The 21,663-nt window shown below is 43.0% G+C and overlaps 5 protein-coding genes across 5 annotated transcripts in view; 4 read left to right on the top strand and 1 right to left on the bottom strand.

The window, feature by feature from the left end:
- The window catches only part of LOC128103122 (uncharacterized), a 63,426-nt gene that overhangs the window by 41,311 nt on the left and 452 nt on the right, over positions 1-21,663 (bottom strand). Inside the window, exons 2-4 of the mRNA XM_052727203.1 lie at positions 12,467-12,484; positions 10,116-10,137; positions 3,479-3,811 (exon numbers count right to left, since the gene is read on the bottom strand). Coding sequence (XP_052583163.1) covers positions 3,479-3,811; positions 10,116-10,137; positions 12,467-12,484 — 373 coding nt within the window. The remainder of the gene's footprint in view (positions 1-3,478; positions 3,812-10,115; positions 10,138-12,466; positions 12,485-21,663) is intronic.
- On the top strand, positions 4,913-5,565 carry LOC128103113 (histone H2B type 1-B). The gene has a single exon (XM_052727195.1). It carries the CDS (start codon positions 4,932-4,934, stop codon positions 5,310-5,312), a length of 381 nt encoding a protein of 126 aa, XP_052583155.1. The 5' UTR covers positions 4,913-4,931; the 3' UTR covers positions 5,313-5,565.
- On the top strand, positions 9,158-10,135 carry LOC128103101 (histone H2A type 1-B). The gene has a single exon (XM_052727183.1). It carries the CDS (start codon positions 9,479-9,481, stop codon positions 9,869-9,871), a length of 393 nt encoding a protein of 130 aa, XP_052583143.1. The 5' UTR covers positions 9,158-9,478; the 3' UTR covers positions 9,872-10,135.
- On the top strand, positions 10,205-13,988 carry LOC128103097 (histone H3.1). The gene has a single exon (XM_052727180.1). The coding sequence runs from the start codon at positions 10,744-10,746 to the stop codon at positions 11,152-11,154; it is 411 nt and encodes a 136-aa protein (XP_052583140.1). The 5' UTR covers positions 10,205-10,743; the 3' UTR covers positions 11,155-13,988.
- LOC128103120 (histone H4) lies at positions 16,755-18,007 on the top strand. Its single transcript, XM_052727202.1, has one exon. It carries the CDS (start codon positions 16,768-16,770, stop codon positions 17,077-17,079), a length of 312 nt encoding a protein of 103 aa, XP_052583162.1. The 5' UTR covers positions 16,755-16,767; the 3' UTR covers positions 17,080-18,007.

The raw sequence follows: 21,663 nt of genomic DNA, 5'->3' as shown, positions 1-21,663 counted from the left end.
TGGTGAAAACTGGTAGGAGGCAGGCATTCACACCCTGTTGACAGTCCTGTCCTCTGAGGAAGGCCTCATGTCACTGCCCTCTCTACACCCAGCATGGTAGGAAGTGCTCTCCTTTTCCAAGTACAAGAATGGAGATTCCTTCACAAGGCAACGATGCATCTGCTGATTTTCAGTTCATAATAATTCTCATGCCAACACGGCAAACACTGAGTACCATTCTCTTTTCTTTCCAAGCTTATATCCATCCTTACTAATTTTATAATTTTCAACAATTAGATATACTATTACTTCCCTAGGCCTAAAGCTAACAGGTAGTTGAGCTATGCATACTGGGAGGAAAATGTAGACAATAGCTTTGTGTTTGAAATCCCAGCTAGAGATGAACAGAAGCCATGCATGCATGATTAATTAGTCCATCAGAGGAGTTTGGAAGGGATCAGGGATTAGGGGCTGCTGCTAACAACACTTAGGGAGAGCTAGCATTTCCCGTGCACTTAATTGTAGTAAACTAAACACAGTAGCTATTTATTACACACTTATTTCACAACACAGTCTTGGCATAGCACGTTGAGGTGGGTGTTATTACTACTCCCATTTTAGAGATTAAGATGGAGGCTTGGCAACATTAAGGATTCATTAGCTAGCTTCTGATCTCTGAGTCAGTAACATTATCTTCTATATAGTAATAATTTTCCACAAATCTGTATGAGACATACATTTAATTAAAATTTTCTCATCTTGCATTAAAATCTAAAAAGAGCTAAAACCTATTTTGATGCTGTCAACCTAGGCTAAACAAATATTTCAATAAATAATAAGAAAATATTTTGTCAATATTTTTGCATATGAAGTCTTTGTAATCTGGAATCCACTCTACATTTAAAGCACGATTTGGACTAGACTAGCTAAATTTCAAATGTTTGTCTGCCATACAGTTCTCATAAATAATAGTGTAGGGGAAACAAAAACACATGCTCTGGGTAGTATGTAGCTATTTCCAAGGAAACAATAATTCTGGTATGGGCCAGAAGTTTAGAGAGAATCATTAATGTCTTGTGTCTTACTGGCTTTCCTATGCCTCTTCATACCAGCTCTGACCAAGTTCAGAATCTAATCAAGGCCCGTATATCACAGCTTCTCCTGTCTACCTGGGGGCAACCTTATATCTGAAACAGAATCACCTTTGAAGAAGATGAAGTAATTATATTTGATCATCCATTTGGGTACAAACCTATTTAGCAGAAGATATTAATTGTATTTGTTTGCTGTGCGACTGGCTGGTAATATTTGCTGGTAGTTACCTTATTAAAATTCCTTAGTCTGACGTGGGTGAAAATGATTTGAAAGCTAGTGTTAATTATAACTAGTAATCCAGTCTAACTACCTTTACATTTGTTTGTTTTGAGACAAGATGTCAGTTTGCTGCCCATGCTGACATATAACTCACTATATATGACAGCAAGGCCTTAAATTCCTCATCATCTTGCTTCAACCTCCTGATGAGATTAAGGAGTCCTAGTATTTGATCCATGTGATTCACACCTGTGTTGTCTGCTGGGGTCTCCCTAATGATCCACTGTTCTAATTTTACTTTTTTCCACAAGGACCTCTTTCTTTTTAGGAAGATGCTATTCAATACTGAACGAATTGATAAAGTGTTCTAAAGGTGTACCTGGACTTTCAATTGAGGTCAAAAGTGTTCAAATTGCTTATAATTGACTGTATTGGTTTTATTGATCACCTCATGCTCCCCATTCCCCCATTTCTGTAATAATGTCATCACCATCCAAAGCATTCTAGAAAGCAGCTATGCCCCAGGGCCAGAGAGTCTCAATGCAGATGAGCGTCTGCAAAAGTGAATGTAAACAGAATATAGGATGCTAGTGGGGAGGCCATGTATAATTTGAAAAAGCCAAAGTTTAGAGACAGGTTGACCTGGATGTTAATGAAAACCGAGTGTCTGATCTGCCAAGGCCCTGGATGGGGTCCTAGGCCTGCAGTCATCCTGTCGTTGTTTTAAGTTATGAACCTAACTTTATTTTATTATGTATCATAGTCATTTTGGCTTGAGTTACTTCATTTCTTTGGTTTATATTTCCAATATTTGCATCATGTATAGTGAAGGCCTTCATTTTATGTTCAACTGATCATAACCTCAATTACAATTCACCTTTATGCCAGATGTGGTGGCTCATGCTTTTAGTCAGTCCCAACACCCAGAGGCAGGCAACAGTCCTGGCTACATGGAGAAACCCTGTCTCAAAAAAACAAAAAGAAAAAGAGAAAAGAAGGGAAACAACAAACCAATCAGCCTTTATATGATTGTTGGAATGGTGATGAGACTATTTGGAATTTTGGCTGAAAACTATTCAGTTACATTCATTTTTGGTTTAGTGAAATAAAGTGATCTACAAGCATGCTTATCTTACATATTAGCAATGTACAACTACAGCTCTTGCCAGCATTTCTGATGTGAGGCTTCTGGAAACACTCCTTATACTCAAGGTCACAGCCTCACCTGGACTCCTGGTAAGATCATGCAGTGTTAGATATCAGCTGATGACATGGAACATTCTTAGTTATCAGCTCTAGGTATGAATACAGTGAAGAAAAATTCTGAAACAACCAGAAGCTAGACCCAGAAGACTTCCACCAGATAATAATTCATACAGAAGACATACTTGACTGTTGATTCCCAAAATATGAACACTCCTGTAAAATTGATTACAAAAGTGAGTTTTTAAGTGGAAACTATTCCAAGTTGTCAAGAAAGTAAACTATGAACTTTACTAAAGGTAAAAGCAAATATCCACTGTGTATTAAACATAAAATATATATTTTATCGGGAATCAGTGCAGTTAAAAGAAACAGCACAGAATTATGAATGTTAATTTTGTGGGTCTTCTAAACTTAAAATTTTATATATTTCCCAACATACTCATAGGCTACCTAGATTTAGATGTGTAATTAGTATCTATCTATCCATCCTATGTCTTAATTTGGTTAGATTTGGTTTTTTTCCTGAGGGTGGCAAGATTTGTGGCTTATGACTCAGCACATTGTTAGTAAGGGACAGGCTCGCAGCACAAAACAAAAATCAAGCCTTTGACACATAGTCAGTCTCATACTATGAGCACAGAATGTTAATGTGTCCTTGATTATATCAACAGGGCTGACTTCACTAGGCCTTAGGATTCCAGGACACCTGAGATCCAGAACTAAATACAAGAACTGGAGACAAGCACAGAGAACGAATAGTTAACCTCAGAGTAATATGTAAACAGAACCTACTCATCATCCAACCACGGCGACAAGGTTACAGCACCATTACATGAAATTTTGGGTGGCTCTTAAAAGAGCCTTTTTTTTTCTTTTGAAAAGTTGAGGCTGATTACGTTAAGCCCTCTCCCCGCGGATGCGGCGGGCCAGCTGGATGTCCTTGGGCATGATGGTGACCCGCTTGGCGTGGATGGCGCACAGGTTGGTGTCCTCGAACAGACCCACCAGGTAGGCCTCGCTGGCCTCCTGCAGCGCCATCACGGCCGAGCTCTGGAAGCGCAGGTCGGTCTTGAAGTCCTGCGCGATCTCGCGCACCAGGCGCTGGAACGGCAGCTTGCGGATCAGCAGCTCGGTGGACTTCTGGTAGCGCCGGATCTCGCGCAGCGCCACGGTGCCGGGCCGGTAGCGGTGCGGCTTCTTCACGCCGCCGGTGGCCGGGGCGCTCTTGCGGGCGGCCTTGGTGGCCAGCTGCTTGCGCGGGGCCTTGCCGCCGGTGGACTTGCGGGCAGTCTGCTTGGTGCGAGCCATAGTAGTGATGAAAGCGACACAAATGTTACGGAGAAAGGGAAATCTTGCCCTTAAATATACCTAAAAACATTCTGATTGGCCTTGTGACTTTTCGAAAGTCCCGCGCCAAAACCTCATTGGCTGAGTAATAATGTGAGCGATGGTCAAGCGTTAAGCGTATCTGATTGGCCAGATATTCTGACACGCCCATGTTACTTTTTTTTTTTTTAAATTGTGGTGTTATGTAATTTTGTCTACCCTTGGAGTCTTGTCAAACTTAAGCCCCAGCAAAATCTCCAATTTGCTTTGTCTTCGTGGTGTTATTGTTTCGTCACGGTACAGTGTGTAAAGTCTTTGTAACTACTTAGGAACTGGTTAAAGTAAACTCACAATCCAGCAATCTTAATATAGATTGTTGCTCTTAAAAGGGACAAGTAATTCACGAGTTTAGGGTGAAGAGTAGTCTGCAGGCTTAATAATTTCCAAATTCTTAGATAATGTAAGAATGTTGCCGGGCGGTGGTGGCGCACGCCTTTAATCCCAGCACTCGGGAGGCAGAGCCAGGCGGATCTCTGTGAGTTCGAGGCCAGCCTGGACTACCAAGTGAGTTCCAGGAAAGGCGCAAAGCTACACAGAGAAACCCTGTCTCGAAAAACCAAAAAAAAAAAAAAAAAAAAGAATGTTGTTTCGGAATAAACTGAAGAGATAAACTATGACCGTGAGTTTACCTGTGCAGGAGCCGGAGCACGCGGCCCACGGGGAACTCCAGGCCGGCCCGGGAGGAGCGGGTCTTGGCCTTGGCGGAGCCCTGTCGCCCTGTTTGCTAGGGTCAGACATTACTTAAGTTATGTAAATAGTGAAAAGCAGGGATGAAGCTTAAGTAGACGTTTTGAGAAATTACTCTGGGTCACAAAAGAACGCCGTCCTATTGGTTAAAATAACCATGTTCTTCTGTCCAATAGAAAATGAGGCTATTTGGTCTTCATTTGCATGAGCCCTGTCGTTTTGTGAGGCCTTATTATTATCCAATGAGAAGTCAGTGCTTTTACGGCTTCATTTGAATTTCAAGACTATATATACAACAATCTAGTCCTATTCTTTTTCTTTTCCCATTCTTAGACTGGTGTGTCTTTCGGCTGGAAAGGATGCCTGAGCCTTCCAAGTCGGCTCCAGCTCCTAAGAAGGGCTCTAAGAAAGCCATCACTAAAGCCCAGAAGAAGGACGGCAAGAAGCGCAAGCGCAGCCGCAAGGAGAGCTACTCGGTGTACGTGTACAAGGTGCTGAAGCAGGTGCACCCCGACACGGGCATCTCGTCCAAGGCCATGGGCATCATGAACTCGTTCGTCAACGACATCTTCGAGCGCATCGCGGGCGAGGCGTCGCGCCTGGCGCATTACAACAAGCGCTCGACCATCACGTCCCGGGAGATCCAGACGGCCGTGCGCCTGCTGCTGCCCGGGGAGCTGGCCAAGCACGCCGTGTCCGAGGGCACCAAGGCCGTCACCAAGTACACCAGCTCCAAGTGAGCGGCGGACCTCACCGAAACCCAAAGGCTCTTTTCAGAGCCACCCACTCTATCAAAACAGGGTTGTAATTGGTGTCTTTGTGTGGCACTTAATTTGGCCTTAAGTAAATGAAGTGACGCATTTGCCCAAATTCAAGGTTGAGGTCATTTAAGTTTCCCTTGGGTTTTTAGACATTGACTTCATGTTTCTCAGTTTCTGTTTTGTGAATTTACTGTAAACCGCAGCCAGGAACCTTTTGAGTTTGTACCTGTAATTCTACAGTGTGTGGACAGTTGCTAGCGTTCTGGGAGTTGGCATTTACAGGGGTTAAAGAATTTAGGATCCTAGTGTAAAGTTAGCACTTAAACATTACAGCAAATTGAGCCGTTCAATTAAATGCAACCACAGCTTTTTAAACAATTTTTATTGTGTGCAGAAACTTTGGGCCTTTTACATACAGGGTTGGGCATTGATGGTGGCTGGAACTCAGGAGTTGAAAGTACCTGTAACCACTTAGCTGTGCTGAAACGGAACATGCTGACACTCGACTCCTAAAACTTCCGAAGTAATCTCTAGAAACTGGTAAAGGCTTTGTCTGGGAAAGGATTCAGCAGTGTCCCGAGCCTTTGGACTAGGGCAGGAAGAAGCAGAGCCAGATGGGGCAAAAGACTGAAAAGAAAAATAAGGTTTTTTCCACTGGCTTTGAGAATATGTAATAACAGATGAGGAAATAACTTCTCAAAGTGAGAAACTCATTGAAAATATTGCAAAATGTATTTTGAATCTATGATACTGGACCTGACTCCTTTTCTTGTTTATTTATTGTTTGGAAATGAAAGCCAGGCTCTTGAGTATGTTAGGCAAATGCTTCAAGAACTTTTAGAATCCCTGGAAGTGGTGTCTCAATCCTTTGAACCCAGTGACAGGATGATTCTTTAAACCCTGGAGGCAGAGACAGGCAGATCTCTGATTTGAGACCAGCCTGGTCTACAGAGCAAGTTCCAGGATAGCCCAGGCTACACAGAGAAACCGTGTCTTGAAAAACCACACATGCATGCACACATGTACACACACACACACACACACACACACACACACACACACACACACACGGAAAACACTGTTGTTAAAATCCTTAAATCTTTGTCTTTACATATTTTTATGTTGGTACACACACCTGCAACCCCAACACTGAAGAAAAACCTGAACACAACATGCAGTTGAAGACACTTACCTTGAGGAGGCCCCTTTGGACTGAGACCTGGTTATATTATTTCTTACCATTTTCAGACCAATCTCCTAAAGTAGGGATTATTTTCTCTATTGTCTTCTTGCCTTTTACTAGCTCCCCTTTCCTCTGGATTTTCTGGGTTTTTTTTTTATGCAGAAAGACATGACTACTTGATGTTTTACTTGGTATTATCCCATATTAGAAGGGATGATGACAAATTTTGTTAAATAAGGAAGGCCTCCAAAAAAACAGGAGGCAGAAAGTCCAGGGGCTGTTCATTATCTGAGGGGGAAAATGCATAAACAAGAGACAAGGGATGCCCCATTCCTGCTTAACTGTAGGTGGGAAGATGCAGGCTTCTCAATTTTGTCTTCAACATCTTTCAGCAAAATTTTAAATTAATTAAGAAATTGAAATCACTATGTAGCTGAGGTTGACATGAAACTTTTGATCTTCTTGCTCCTACCTGCCAAGTGCTGGGGTTGCTGGGATTCTAGGAATGGCACCATAACTCGGGGTTCATGTGGTTCTGGGGTTGAAACCCAGGACTTCATGCAGATCAGGCAAGCATTCTTTTTACCAGGTTACATCGGGAACCATGATGGTGTTTTGTTTGTTTATTTTTTTGCTTGCTTGCTTGCTTGCTAGTTTTTGGTCTTAAATTATATGTGTGTGAATCAAGTTTTTTAATTTAACTTCCTGAAAATATGTCACCTGCCGAATTCCTTGAAATATTCACCACTGCCAGTAATTTCAAATATAGACACAGTAGACAAACTGAGACAGATTTTTACAGCATGAAAATATCTTTTGATACTTCTGTATGCACTTATGAAACACATTATGGGGAATATTAAAATGGGGATTTGTTGGTTCAATGACAAACACAGGGTATTTTCCATACCTATCCTCTAGATGCCTTCCAGAATGGCTATTTACATTGTCCAAAAGTACCATTTTGCTCTCCAAAAGGTGTGTATGACCAATTTTCTAATTTTTTTCCAGTTGACAATTGTTAATGGCAACATAATCTAATCACTTTTATTTTAAAACAATACCAAGTGAGTTCCAGGAAAGGTGCAAAGCTACACAGGGAAACCCTGTCTCGAAAAACAAAACAAACAAAAAAAATACATTCATATAAGATTTCTCTTATTGTGATTTCATTATTCATATCTTCTTAATTTTTCTTCTCCATTGACTAAAATAATGCATGCTTCTCAAAATCTTTCAGTGTTATGAAATAATTCTGAAAATACCTGTCCAACACATAGGGGATTTCTTGAACCCCACCCCCACTTAGTCATCTAAAGACACTTTTTAATCAAGAGAAGTTCAGTTTTGATAAATCTCTTCGAACCTAAAGAAAGGAAACTTTATCACAAGGACTACATGTTAACACCAGACATGGTTATGTATAGTCTATTTAATACACTAGAGCACATACGTATTAACCCTGTGAAAAAAACTACTTCCTCTTTCTGATTTCATATTCCATGGTCTACAGTGAAAACATCCCAGAACCACCTAGATTACACTGGATTTTGGAGTAGGCATTTTCCTTTGTCGCGATGCTCCCAGACTGCTAATTTATGTGTTTTTCTCTGTTCATTCCTCTATAAGTGCATTTCATATGCTTAAATGATCAGACCCTGAGTCATGGGAAGTTTCCCATCCCTTACATTTAGCAGCTGGATATGCACAAGTAGTAGAATGGAGGAGAATGGAGAGTTTTGGAAATGATTAAAATACTTTGTATGATGGTCAAGTGAAAAAAAACAAAACAAAAAAAAGAACAAGAGAATGATGGAAATAGCTTGGCAGAAAGATGGGCAAAGCTTTTCCAGACAGCAGGTGAGTCCTTGGTCTCATTCACTCACTCTTACCTTGGGCCAAGTAAATGATGGATCTAAGTCTATCTAGGCTTTTTCCAATCGCCAAGACAAGAATGCTTTTCTCTGCACACACTACAGGATCTCATTGGCCTAATATCCTTGCATGTTCTCTTGAGCCAGTGACTAAGCATGTTCTCCATGTCCTCAGTCTCCATATTTCAGGGAACATAGGGATAAGTGGCCCATTATAAAGAGTAATTTGCATATATTATAATTTGAAAGAGAGTTTCTTTTTGTTTCCGAGATTTGTGGAGCTAAAACGAAGCCTGGCATAGAATCTCAAAATATGTACTCAGCCTGTCATGGGGAGCCATGCAGGGATCACCACTCAGACAGTTTACAGCCAACTGAAAGTCTTTATTCCTCAGCTATTCAGGACCGAAGTATAGTCCTGAGCATTTAGAGTGAAGGGCTTTTAACGGCAACCCCCACATCCTGGTGTCTCCCTGTGCAAATCTAGAGGGAGGTTTCTAGTCAGCGAGCGGTTTGACAGAGGCTAAGGTAGCGGGGGCGTCTGAATGGGATTCTACAGGAGATCAAGTTCTAGTTAAACCTGGAATGGCCTTAGGACAAATACGAAATGGAGGACGCTCTGCACTGTGCTGCCTTGTCACAGAAAACATAATTCTAAACCCCGAAAAAGAGCCAACGGCGCAGAACAACTCAGAAACACCCCGGCTCTGTACTCGAGAGGTTTCAAGAATACCAAAATCTTGAAGAAAAAAAAATGCCACTTAATTATTTGCATTTAAGCAAAGGTTAAGAAAGTCAGAAAAGCGTTTGGCTCTTAATCATAAGTACCAGAGTTCAACTTCCAGAACTCATTTTTTTTTTTAAGTAGTTTTAAGAAAAAACAAAACAAAACTTGAGTACACAGAAGTGAAAAACGCCGTATGCAAATGAGGGGTGGAATTCTGATTTTCTATTGGCTATCATATACTAACCAATGAGAGAAGCAGAAGTAGAATCCCTCCCGTTCGTATAAATATTTCTCATTCCCCACTTGAGCATTACTCGGACATTTTTTTCCTGTCTCTCCTTGTTACCTCTCAAATTCAAACATGTCTGGACGCGGCAAGCAGGGCGGCAAGGCTCGCGCCAAGGCCAAGACCCGCTCGTCCCGCGCCGGCCTGCAGTTCCCCGTGGGCCGCGTGCACCGGCTCCTCCGCAAGGGCAACTACTCGGAGCGGGTGGGCGCCGGCGCCCCGGTCTACCTGGCGGCCGTGCTGGAGTACCTGACGGCCGAGATCCTGGAGCTGGCCGGCAACGCGGCCCGCGACAACAAGAAGACGCGCATCATCCCGCGCCACCTGCAGCTGGCCATCCGCAACGACGAGGAGCTCAACAAGCTGCTGGGCCGCGTGACCATCGCGCAGGGCGGCGTCCTGCCCAACATCCAGGCGGTGCTGCTGCCCAAGAAGACCGAGAGCCACCACAAGGCCAAGGGAAAGTAAATGAGTTCCCGGTCTTTTCTTTGGATTTCCCTGGCTAAACCTACACAAAACAAAGGCTCTTTTCAGAGCCACCCACCTTTTCCCGTAAAACGAGCTGCCACCTCATTGTGAATTGTCTTGCTACTGTATTAGGTCGACTATGACCTGTACGGTGAAGGTATCTCAGCCTTATTAGTGCTGTTGCCCTTGGATGCAGTTCGTCATGTTCTAAAACGCAAATATTTGGAATTGAGTTTTTCCAAATGAGAACCCTTCCTGTATGTGAACTAAAACAACAGTACCTGAGTATTAAAACTATCTAGGTCTAGAGTGTAAAAGCACAACAGTACTAATGGTTACCCAGCGTTAAAGCACGATTCACAGTTTGCAGTGTTCCGCTTCGTTTTCACAGGAGTGGCCTCTGAGACCCCTATCGTGCATCCAAGATGGTATTTGGAAGTGAATAGCAGCAGTATTTGCCCTTTGTAACATTACCTCTTGTCAATCCCATGAAGTTTTAAGTTTCTATGCTCAATTGTATGATTACCTCAGTTGAATATTTTTAGCCTAACCCTATTGAATGTACATAGTCCTGTGCAAAATTTCTGTCCTCAGCAGTTATCGCGATGAAAGTGTAAAAGTAGAAGATGGTGGAGGGGAGGAGGCACCGAGGGGCGGAGGCACCGAGGGGCGGAGGCAGGAGGGGGCACGTTCATTCAACAACCTCAAAGCATATTTTAATCAGGATTTAGGAGCAGAGACTGACCAATCCGAGAAATGCGCGGGTCCATTTGAATGTTCTCCGGTCCAATAACGGATAGTGTGATTGTATATAAGATGGCAAGCGCCTTCCAAGGCACTGTAGTGTGTTCTGCTTTGTCTTTGTTGCACTAATGGCTCGTACCAAGCAGACGGCCCGCAAGTCCACCGGCGGCAAGGCCCCGCGCAAGCAGCTGGCCACCAAGGCCGCCCGCAAGAGCGCCCCGGCCACCGGCGGCGTGAAGAAGCCGCACCGCTACCGGCCCGGCACCGTGGCGCTGCGCGAGATCCGGCGCTACCAGAAGTCCACCGAGCTGCTGATCCGCAAGCTGCCGTTCCAGCGCCTGGTGCGCGAGATCGCGCAGGACTTCAAGACCGACCTGCGCTTCCAGAGCTCGGCCGTGATGGCGCTGCAGGAGGCCTGCGAGGCCTACCTGGTGGGTCTGTTCGAGGACACCAACCTGTGCGCCATCCACGCCAAGCGGGTCACCATCATGCCCAAGGACATCCAGCTGGCCCGCCGCATTCGCGGGGAGAGGGCTTAAAGGCTACTGAGTGCAACGCTGAACCCAAAGGCTCTTTTCAGAGCCACCCACATTTTCTGTACAAAGCAGCTGTGATTCAAAATTCACGGTTTGGGTGTTTTTATGTACAACATGTCACAGTGTAACACTTTTACCATCGTCATCCTGCCTGATGGGTTGCGTAGTTCTAGTTTAATTTCAGACGTTGCGTTCTACCCAAAGTTAGGTCCGTTTTAAGTCAAGACTATTAAGATTTGGCAAATAGCCGGCAAATACTGACGTCAATTTGTATAAACAATCATTTGAGTAGATTCTTCGTTACTCTTGTTTTCTGGTTCTGATCTGAAACATCTTTAGGTGTTCTGTTAGGTAGTTTTGTTTTTTTCAAACTTGCCCTTACCAAGTGCTTTTGTATTGCTGGTGATACCACTTGTATGTTCTAGAACATTATTACCAGGATATACTGTGCAGTGTTTAATGGTTTGCTCTTAATTGAAATTTTAAAACTTTGGACATTTTTTTCCATTTTAAAAAGTAAGGGCTACAGATCAGGTGCTGCAAAGTAGGCCATTGGGCATACATTTATATTATGCTGGAATATTTAAAGTAATGGTTGGAAATTTTTGTTTTCTCTAGGTTTTGCAATATATTTCTGAAACCGTTGAACTACAGAAGCTGTTCATACTCCGGACCTTGGTTCCTGTTCCTTTTCCACCAGTTTCATATACCTAATATTCTGCCCAGGTTTGGTATGCGAATGACCAGTTGGAAAAGTTGCCAAGATGTAACTGGAATGGGTGATTTGCTTGGATACATTTTCCAGGGCTTTAAATAAATAAAACCCCTCGGGTGGTGGTGGCGCACACCTTTAATCCCAGCACTCAGGAGGCAGAGCAGGCGGATCTTTGTGAGTTCAAGGCCAGCCTGGTTTACAGAGCAAGATCCAGGAAAGGTGCAAAGCTACACGGAGAAACCCTGTCTCAAAAAACCAAAAATAAATAAATAAAACCCCATTGGTTTACACAATAATATTTTATCTTAAATTATGAAAACCAGCATTGCCAGGCCTGAGTGGCTCAGGCATGTACTCCCTGATACTCCACAGGCTGAGGTGGCAGGATCGATCACTAGTTTGAAGTTTGCTCGGGTTACAGGAAGAGTTCAAAGATAGCCTTGGTAATTTCATAGGACCCTGTCTCAAAATCAGAAGGGGCTGGGGTAGAGGTATAAGGAGACAGCACCGGCTTAGCCAGTGAAGCCCTAGATTCAAGCCCCAGTAAACAAACAGAAGGAAGAGGGAAAGTAAAAGTGTATTTCCAAGTTGTCTAGAGACTGCTAAAGACCGCTCTCCCTTGCTACTGCTTGGCATCCACAGGTATCTCGAGGTGATGGGGTCTCTTGAAGGCCCAGCATTTCAATATTTGGGTTTTAGCTGTGCTGGCTTTGATGTCCTCTGCTTGGCTTTATATATATATTTTCTGCATCTGTAAGAAACTAGTGTTTTCAGTGCAGTGCTGACAGGCAGTACTTCCCATTTTTCTGTAATAAGATGGACAGTCTTCAATTAGTCTGGCTCTTCTCGCCAGCTCCACAGTCCCTACCAAAGCCAAGGGTGAAAAATGGATTCTGGATTCAGTCTTCATTTCCTTGAGGCTCTAATAGAATTTCACAATGTCAAATAAATAAGTAAATAAAAAGTTCCTTTAAAGAGCCCACAGCAGAGACCTAGCAGCATGAAGTAGTCATGTGTGTGGGACGCTTGCTAAGGCTCAGTCTCCCCTGGGTGCCTTCTGTGTCCTCTGGAAGGAATCACTTTCTCCACACGAAAATGGGATCCACACCATCTGTCTTCCAGGATTGTGACTGGGGTATATTTGAATGCCTGCTTTTAATTTTTCTAAACCGTACATTATTTTTCTTTCTAGTTTAAGTTTTTAAATAGCCCACACTAGCTTCTTAAATTACTTTTTACTTGGCATCACTTAATTGCAGAGTCTGCTCAGTTTATAAATAAAATATTACCATATACTTAGAAATCAACAATGGAAAAATTCAAGGTCTTTTAGGTTTGTTTTGTTTGTTTTAGCAATGTCGTGATATTTTATTTGTGCTCTAACAAATATAACCTACCTAGGGATCAGAGGATAGAGCCAGCCTCTAGAGTAGACAGAGAGGCCAGACAGTGGTAGCGCACACACCTTTAATCCTATCACTTGGGAGGCAGAAATCTGTGTGGATCTCTGAGTTCAAGGCCACACTGGGAACAGAACCAGGCGTGGTGGTAATACATGCCTTTAATCCCAACACTTGAGATCTCAGGTCTTTGCTTGGGAAGGACACAGGCCTTTAATCCCAGGAAGTGATGACAGGAAGCAGAAAGGTATATAAAGTGTGAGGACCAGGAACTAGAGGCTTTTAAGCAGTTCAGCGGATACCCTCAGGGCTGAGAACTCAGAGGCTTCAGTATGAGGAAACAGGAACTCACGTTCCTGAGGCAGAGAAATTGGAGAGGCGAGGTTAGCTGTGGCATGTTCTGCTTCTCTGATCTTTTAGTATTCACCCCAATATCTGGCTCCGAGTTTTTTGTTAATAAGACCATTTAGCAATCCGTGTTACAAGCAAGGAGAAGTATTGCCTCTTATCTCCCGACTCTCTCCCTAAAACAGGAGAAAAGATGTGTTCTTCGGCAGAAGGCTACAATTGAGATCATTGTGTACCAAACTATCAGGCACTAAAGGCCAAGGGCATTTCTATTTTGGTAAAACAATGTTTAGCTTTCTTTAGCATTCACATATAACTTACTCTCCTACGATTGCCTCTCTGTACTCCACTTGGAATAAAAACACTTCAGTTTTTATCGTTTCTTTTGGTCTTCATTTGTGTATGGTGGCTTGTTGCCTTGTCCCCTAAGGAATAGAAAAAATATTTTTGCCAAATTCATTCCCAGGTCCAGATGGAGGTCCTGACAATAGAATCTTGCCTTTCTCTGCATATAGTTGAACAGATAGCATGCGTTAGATGCATTAGACTCTGGTTTTTCCATGATCTTCAGTAACCAACTGTCCTCCAGGTACCACAGTGATATCAGACACAGGATGAAATGTACAGCTAGTGCTCTTGGGTTGTTTGAAGGAGATTTGAAGGCTCTTAAAGAACAGGAAGAATTCAAGTTCAGGGCCCACTCTTTAGGTTTAAAAGTTTAACAGTAAAGTCATATACAGTGGCATGAGCCTGTAACCAAGCTCTGGGAGGCTGAGACCACAGGATTGTAAATTCCATCCATGGTTACATGGTGAGACTCTGGAAACAAGGGGGAAGAGGAGGAGCAGGAGGAAGAAATAGAAAAGGAAAGAGAGACTAGAAAGACAGAAACTGGGCCCTCCCCCACTCAATCACTAACTAAGAAAATGTCCTACAGGCCTACCTACAGCCCGACCTTCTGGAGGCATTTCCTCGAACTGAGGCTTCCTCCTCTATGATGACTCTAACAGAGGGCCTTCCAGTCTCGATCAGAAGAACTTCCTGAGTTAAAGAGGTGTCTGAGCAAAATTAAGTATGTAGAAAAAAGTAAAGGGAAATTCATAAACTTATACCACATTGCATCTTGGCTGGGAAAAGCTGGGGTATGATTGCCAATACACCTTGAGGGAAATGACAAAAATAATTTCCCAAACAATAATTTTTAAAACTTCATACATGAAATACAAAACAGGATCTGTCATCTTATTTTTCACATGCAGTGATTAAAAAAAAATCCTAGTACACATGACAGTAATAGTGTGTTGGCAGTGATAGCCTGATATGAAAATACTTCTAATAAGAGTATTAAAATAGTGCTTTAGTTAGAATTACTATTGCTGTAATAAAACACCATTACCAAAAACAACAAAATGGAAAGGGTTTGTTACTTCAGTTTACACTTTTACATCACTGGTCATCATTGAAAGTCAGGACAGGAACTCACTCAGGGCAGGAACCTGGAGACAGGGGCTGCTTCCTGCTTCCCATGCCTTACTCAGCCTGCTTTCTTATAGAACCCACGACCACCAGTCCAGGGCTGATACCACTCATGATGAGCTGGGCCCTTTCCCGCTAAATGCCCTACAGGCTTGCCTACAGCCAGATATTTTTCTTTTTCTTTTCTTTTCTTTCTTTCTTTTTTTTTTTTTTTTGGTTTTTCGAGACAGGGTTTCTCTGTGTAGCTTTGCGCCTTTCCTGGAACTCACTCTCTAGCCCAGGTGGGGCTCGAACTCACAGAGATCCACCTGCCTCTGCCTCCCTAGTGCTGGGATTAAAGGCGTGTGCCACCACCGCCCGGCACAGCCCGATTTTATGGAGGCATTTTCTCAACTGAGGCTTCCTCCTCTATGATGACTCTAGCTTGTGTCAAGTTGGCACAAAACTAGCCAGCACAAATATTAACAAGCAAATATATTTATGTAGTACTTCTTTGCAACAATCTCTACTTAATGTAAATTCCAATCCAATTCTCACAAACTACTCGTAGCATTATCAGATGAGTTTTATAGGTGAAAAGGGAGAATGGGAAAACTACCAGTTCACATGTCTATTAATTAATCCCTTTGAATGAGAACATACACTATATAGGTGTGGCAAAATCCCACCTCCATCCTCTTGGAGCACTAGTTAGAACTGCAAATTAAATTAAGAGAAGCACCAAACATTTAACAGCTTTACTGCTCTAATTAAAAAAAAAAAAAAAAGTAGCCAGGCAGTGGTGGAGCATGCCTTTAATCCCAGCACTTGGGAGGCAGAGGAAGGCAGATTGAAGCCAGCCTGGTCTAAAAGCGAGTTCGAGGACAATCGAGGCTACACAGAGAAACTCTGTCTACAAAAACAAAAACGTAACCCAAAGCAGCAGTGAATCGATTACATACAGAATTGGGCAAAGAATAGCCAGTGCAATGATTTGACAAAGCAACGGGGCTTGAGCTATGTGGACATTTTATTTTAACAAGTTTTTCTTGAACCGATTCTCTCTGCCTCAGTTCCTCCTAGTAATAAAAATGTTTTATTTTGTTCTTTTAGTATCTTTCACATCAGAACTACTAGGAAAAAATAATTTCCTTTTGGTACCACTTTTTTTTTTTTTTTTTTTTTTTTTTTGGTTTTTCGAGACAGGGTTTCTCTGTGTAGCTTTGCGCCTTTCCTGGAACTCACTTGGTAGTCCAGGCTGGCCTCGAACTCACAGAGATCCGCTTGGCTCTGCCTCCCGAGTGCTGGGATTAAAGGCGTGCGCCACCACCGCCCGGCCGGTACCACTTTTTTTTTTTATGCTTTAAACGCACATAATTTAGAGGTTTGTGTTTTAACTCCTTCAAGTATTGGGCCATAGAGATGTAATGACTTGTTAGGACAATATACAGCAATATAACTTACATTAAAATAGCAGTACAGTCCAAGCTGCAGGAAACCTGGGGGAGTGCAGAAAAGCAGTATTTCTGTGTTCAGCTCCTTGGTCTCCGCCCTACCGCGAGCGGAGCAAAAGATGCCTTGGCAGCCTTTTAGTCCCCGCCCACTTGAGGTTCTCAACCAGGTCCGAGAGGATCCTATAATAAGCCACCGGCCGTTTCACAGGTCTGCTTGTTTTACGGCTAGTCTCTAAGCTTAGTCATGTCTGGTCGCGGCAAAGGCGGGAAGGGCCTGGGCAAGGGCGGCGCCAAGCGCCACCGCAAGGTCCTGCGCGACAACATCCAGGGCATCACCAAGCCCGCCATCCGCCGCCTGGCCCGGCGTGGCGGCGTCAAGCGCATCTCCGGCCTCATCTACGAGGAGACCCGCGGGGTGCTGAAGGTGTTCCTGGAGAACGTGATCCGCGACGCCGTCACCTACACGGAGCACGCCAAGCGCAAGACCGTCACCGCCATGGACGTGGTCTACGCGCTCAAGCGCCAGGGCCGCACGCTCTACGGCTTCGGTGGTTAAGCCATTGTTGCATTTTCCTCCAGTGTCGTAAAAGGCCCTTTTCAGGGCCACCCACTTGTTCCTCAAAAAGCTGTACCTTGCTACGCTGTGTGTCTCGCGGTCGTTCTAAACCGAAACTAGGCCACCTGGTGTTGGACTTCGCGTTGTCCTCAGCGCTTGTGTTACTTTTAGTTGTGGTCGATGGGGTGGACATTTAATTCCCGGACTTGACTCTTAGTAGTCTCTCAGGCTGGGGACAGTTAGGCAGTCTGCTTCAACATTCCGAATTTCACCCAGGCTGGAAATCTGGATGCTTTTCAATGAGTCCAAGATCATGGGGAGGCCTAACCTTGAAGCAGCTCTAAGGGAACCTTAGCAGGGGAGCACTTAGTCGCCTAAACAGCCACAGCGATACCCTTTTTATTAAAGAGATTTCTAGAGTTGAAATTCAGTTATGGGAAGTAAGCCAGGGTTGGCATACTCTGGAAGACTGTTTTCATGGTCAGGGTGGGTTCAAGGTCAGGTTGGACCATCTTAAAAAGCCTGGAATATTGGGGATAGATAGATGTTAAAGCCCTTGCCTCTCGGGCACCACCAGGGCCTAGTTTCAATCACCTTGAACCTTATGGAGGTGCCCAAACTGAAAAATAATCCAGATGAGAATCCTTCATACTAAGGAGATTCAACTGGTGGGAAAAAACACTTAAACAGGCCCGTGTTCTACAGAGCAAGCTCCAGGACAGCCAGGGCTACACAGAGAAACCCTGTCTCGAAATAAAACCAAAAAAGAAAAAGAATCAGGTTCATCTGATCCTGGAGGTGTTGAACAGAATTGAATAAGAAAGAATGAAGTTTGTTGAGAGATCTGAGCTGCAGAGAAAAGTCTTTTGTTTTGTTTTTTTGTGAGTTGCAGAAAAATCAGTGGATTCGACCACCAGAAGATGGACAGAAAATACTGGTACGAATAGTACTGACATGTATGTGTATGGTATGTATGTGGTGTTTTTCTTGACCACCCCTCCCAAGCAGTGCATTAAAACAAATATTGACATAAAATCTATGTTGTATTAATTATTATGGGTAATGCAGAGATAATAGAAAATATAATGGTGAATGTATGTATATAGGTGTTTGTATATGCCACTATGTACAGGGCTTCAACATCTTCATATAGTATTTGAACACCCCCCTCCCCCCATGAGTTTTGACAGTAGGCTAAATAGCAAAACTAAATGAGATTAATAACATAAAACACAATGTAGTGCAACATTACCTGTAAAGTGAACAGGTGGAGACAGGGCAGTTTCGGCACAAGAAACCACCTATGATCTCTATCTGTTGGGAAGTTTTACGACATACTGACCAACAACACTTGTCATCCCAGTACTCCAGAAATGGATGGAGAAGGATCTCAGATTTGAGGCCAGCCTGTGCTCTGTGGTACATGGAGTGATTCAGAAACGAGAGATTGTGGTGTATGTATTGTATACTATCTCTCAGTTCTTAGAACTTTTCTTCATTCCTGAAACTGCATCTTGTCAACTAATGTGTTCTGTAAAATACTTTATGTTCAATAGAACTCCACGTCCTGGCTGGGAAAGCCAGGTTCATCTTGTAGCAGTACCAAAATTTATAATAGTGGCAGCTTCTAGCCATTTCTCAACATTCCAGCAGGATTATAATTTTTAAAGATATTAAATCTACTCTTTGCTCAGAATATTCTGCTGAATTACCAAACTAGTCACAATAAATAGCACTGCATTAAAAACACAGTTCTCATTTCAAATAGAGCATGAGCGTTTACTTGGGAGCCAAATATGAGTGACCATGGCCCAGGAACATAGGCTCAGGTTACCCACAAATCTACGTTCCAGTGTGAAAGCAATTCCATAAAATTTTTATAGTAACAAAGAAAAGCATTAATTAAGGCATCTTTCAAATGTATTAGTGGAAACATTAAATAGGCAGGTACAACCAGGGAGAGAAATCTCAGCTATTGGTCTCAGGTGCCGTCTGATAACACACCCTTTTGGTTGGTAGAAACGAGACTTTGTTAATACATTTCCAGAGGTTTTTAACTTGTTAGTCACAGGACTAGGTCTGACACAGAGGTCAGCAAGCAATAACTATTTGGGGGCTAATGATTGCCCCAAATGAACTGTAATTGGGTTCTGAATACAAAATATTCCACTCTCTCCACGTCGCTGAAGGTCCAATCGCTTAGTTAGCCTTGAAGACCCAGTTTCTTTCCAGGAGTTGTCATTCACGGCGTCCTTAATTCAAATACCTACCTTATGAAAGAGACCTCTACTTGTCAAATAAAATCCCCATTTGGACACTCTTAAATGTTTCATCTGTAACAATATTTTTATTGTGTGTATGTATTTCCCCCTTCACCAGGATATAATACCTTGAAAGTGAGAATGTCATTGTGTCCTCATGTCTCTGGCATCTAGAACAACCCTGGTATCGCATAGGTCGTTTATAGAGTGTTATTTATGTTTTCTTTTGTCTTTTATTTTAATGTCATTCTTATTTCCTTGTATGGATTTTTTGCATGCATTTATGTCTGTGCACCACTTTCATGCCGGGTGCCCGGAGACAAGAAGAGGGAATTGGATCTGGAATTCCTGGGACTGCAGTTACAGGGGATTGGGAGACACTATGTGGGTGTTGGGATTTGAATGTAGGTTCCCTGCAAGAGCAGCCAGTGCTCTTAACCAGTGGTTCATCTCTCCCGTTTTTTGTCTTTTAAAAATTACATTTAAAATATTTTATTTTATAATCATGTATGTATGTATGTACGTGTGTGTGTGTGTGTGTGTGTGTGTGTGTGTGTCAGAGAATAATTTAGGAGAACTGGGTCTACCATGTAGGTCCAGGAGTTTGAATTCAGGTCTTCAGGCTTGGCAGCGACTTTACCCAAGGAATCATGTCACTGGATTCTTTCCTCTTGATATAAAGATCAGGCTAGCCTGGAACCTGTAGCTCAGTCTCATCTTAAATTCATGATCTTTATGTATATCTTTAACGTGAACAACACATCATGGACCCTTGCACAAGCCGCAGGCCTCCATTAAGCCCCAGTATGGTACTGCCACAATCGATTCCTCAATGAGCATGACTTTCCTGTCTATCTTGAGAGTTAATGCAGACTTGCCAATCTAGGATATTATGAACTGACTGGATAAGAGAGAGGTTTCTATCCACAGTAGAGGTGGATACCACCAGGGAAAATATAGGCCTATTAGGAATGCTTTGAAAAAAAGGTTAGGCCTACTGAAAGGATTGTGTACCCGATATTAAACCTCTCCGCGGACGCATTAATCCAAATCAAACCGAATTAAGAATTAATCCAGGTTTAATGAGTACAACGCTCCCGGGTGATTTTTCGGCCCACTGAAAGGTCTTTGGGGGAGGAGCCGCCGTTTGGCGCCTTTTCTGAGCCAGGGCGGGGTTTGGAAAGAGCGAGAGATGGGAGAGGAGGGGACTGCCTTAGAGCTTCCACCTGAACACCTGCCCTAAAGGCCTTTGTGGTTACTGATTTCGCCAATCTGCATCTACAGACTCTAAACTTACTGCTCATAAGGAGAGCTCGAAGTGCTGTCTGCTGGCACATTATAGAATATTAATCAAATAGTACTGGAGGAATTTAAATACAATATCAAATAGCTCCTGAAGGAACTCAAATACGGAATAAAATGATCAATTACCCTCAAGACACATTTTTGTTCCTTTGTCTGGTCTATTGCTGAAATCTTCCAGGATGTACTTATGAATTCTCATTAGCTTAAAATGAAGCTATGCTGAATACTTCATCATTCTCCATAAGAAATCTACGGTTGGGTAACAGGAATACCAAATCAGGGAGACATTCAGACATAGCTAACTGATAGGCTGAGGTTCAAATCTGTCCCTTATAAAAGTGATGCGTAAAATACAAACAACCAAAAGAAAAAAAACATATATATAAACAGCAAAACCACGAAAAAGTGGGGTCAAGCTGGGTATGGTGATTAACAGTAACCCCAGCACTTGGGAGCTGAAGGATCAAGCTGTCTAGGTCAGCCCAGGAAGAGAAAGACAGATTAGCAGTCATCAACTGAGTTCGTATCCACTTCAGCTGGGTCCTGAAACGTAACACGGCTTGAATCCAAAATTGTAGCAAATGCTCCCCCAAGCTGCCTACATTAATGCACAAAAAAATCACAAAATCAAAGCACGCACCTGACGTTACCAAATTCACCTACAAGTTTAGGGTGTAAAGGGGGCCCTGAAATGGGACCCATGATAACAATACACCAATAAATAGTTCTCCCACGCCCGGACTCACCCGAGTTTTCCCAGTTCAATTAAAATCAACGAACCAAGTTAGAAGTTGCTTGGCTGTCCAAGAAACTGGCGGAATCTAATACTTCAGAGGTCTCAACTATTCAGTTCACTGAATCCACAAAGAGGAATAAAGCAAAGTGCAATTACGCTCAAGTTGTGATTTATTCCTCATTTCTCTCAGCCTTTGTTCTCCGGGATGCGGTACAAAGCAAACTGCATGGAACAGTATTACAACGCCCCTTTCAGAGCAGATGGGCGGCCCTGAGAAGGGCC

Source organism: Peromyscus californicus, unplaced genomic scaffold (genome assembly GCF_007827085.1).
Source record: "Peromyscus californicus insignis strain IS unplaced genomic scaffold, ASM782708v3 Scaffold_8__1_contigs__length_139910024, whole genome shotgun sequence".
NCBI lineage: Eukaryota > Metazoa > Chordata > Mammalia > Rodentia > Cricetidae > Peromyscus > Peromyscus californicus.
Note: the sequence above shows the minus strand (reverse complement) of the source record. Positions and strands in the feature narration are given on the sequence as shown.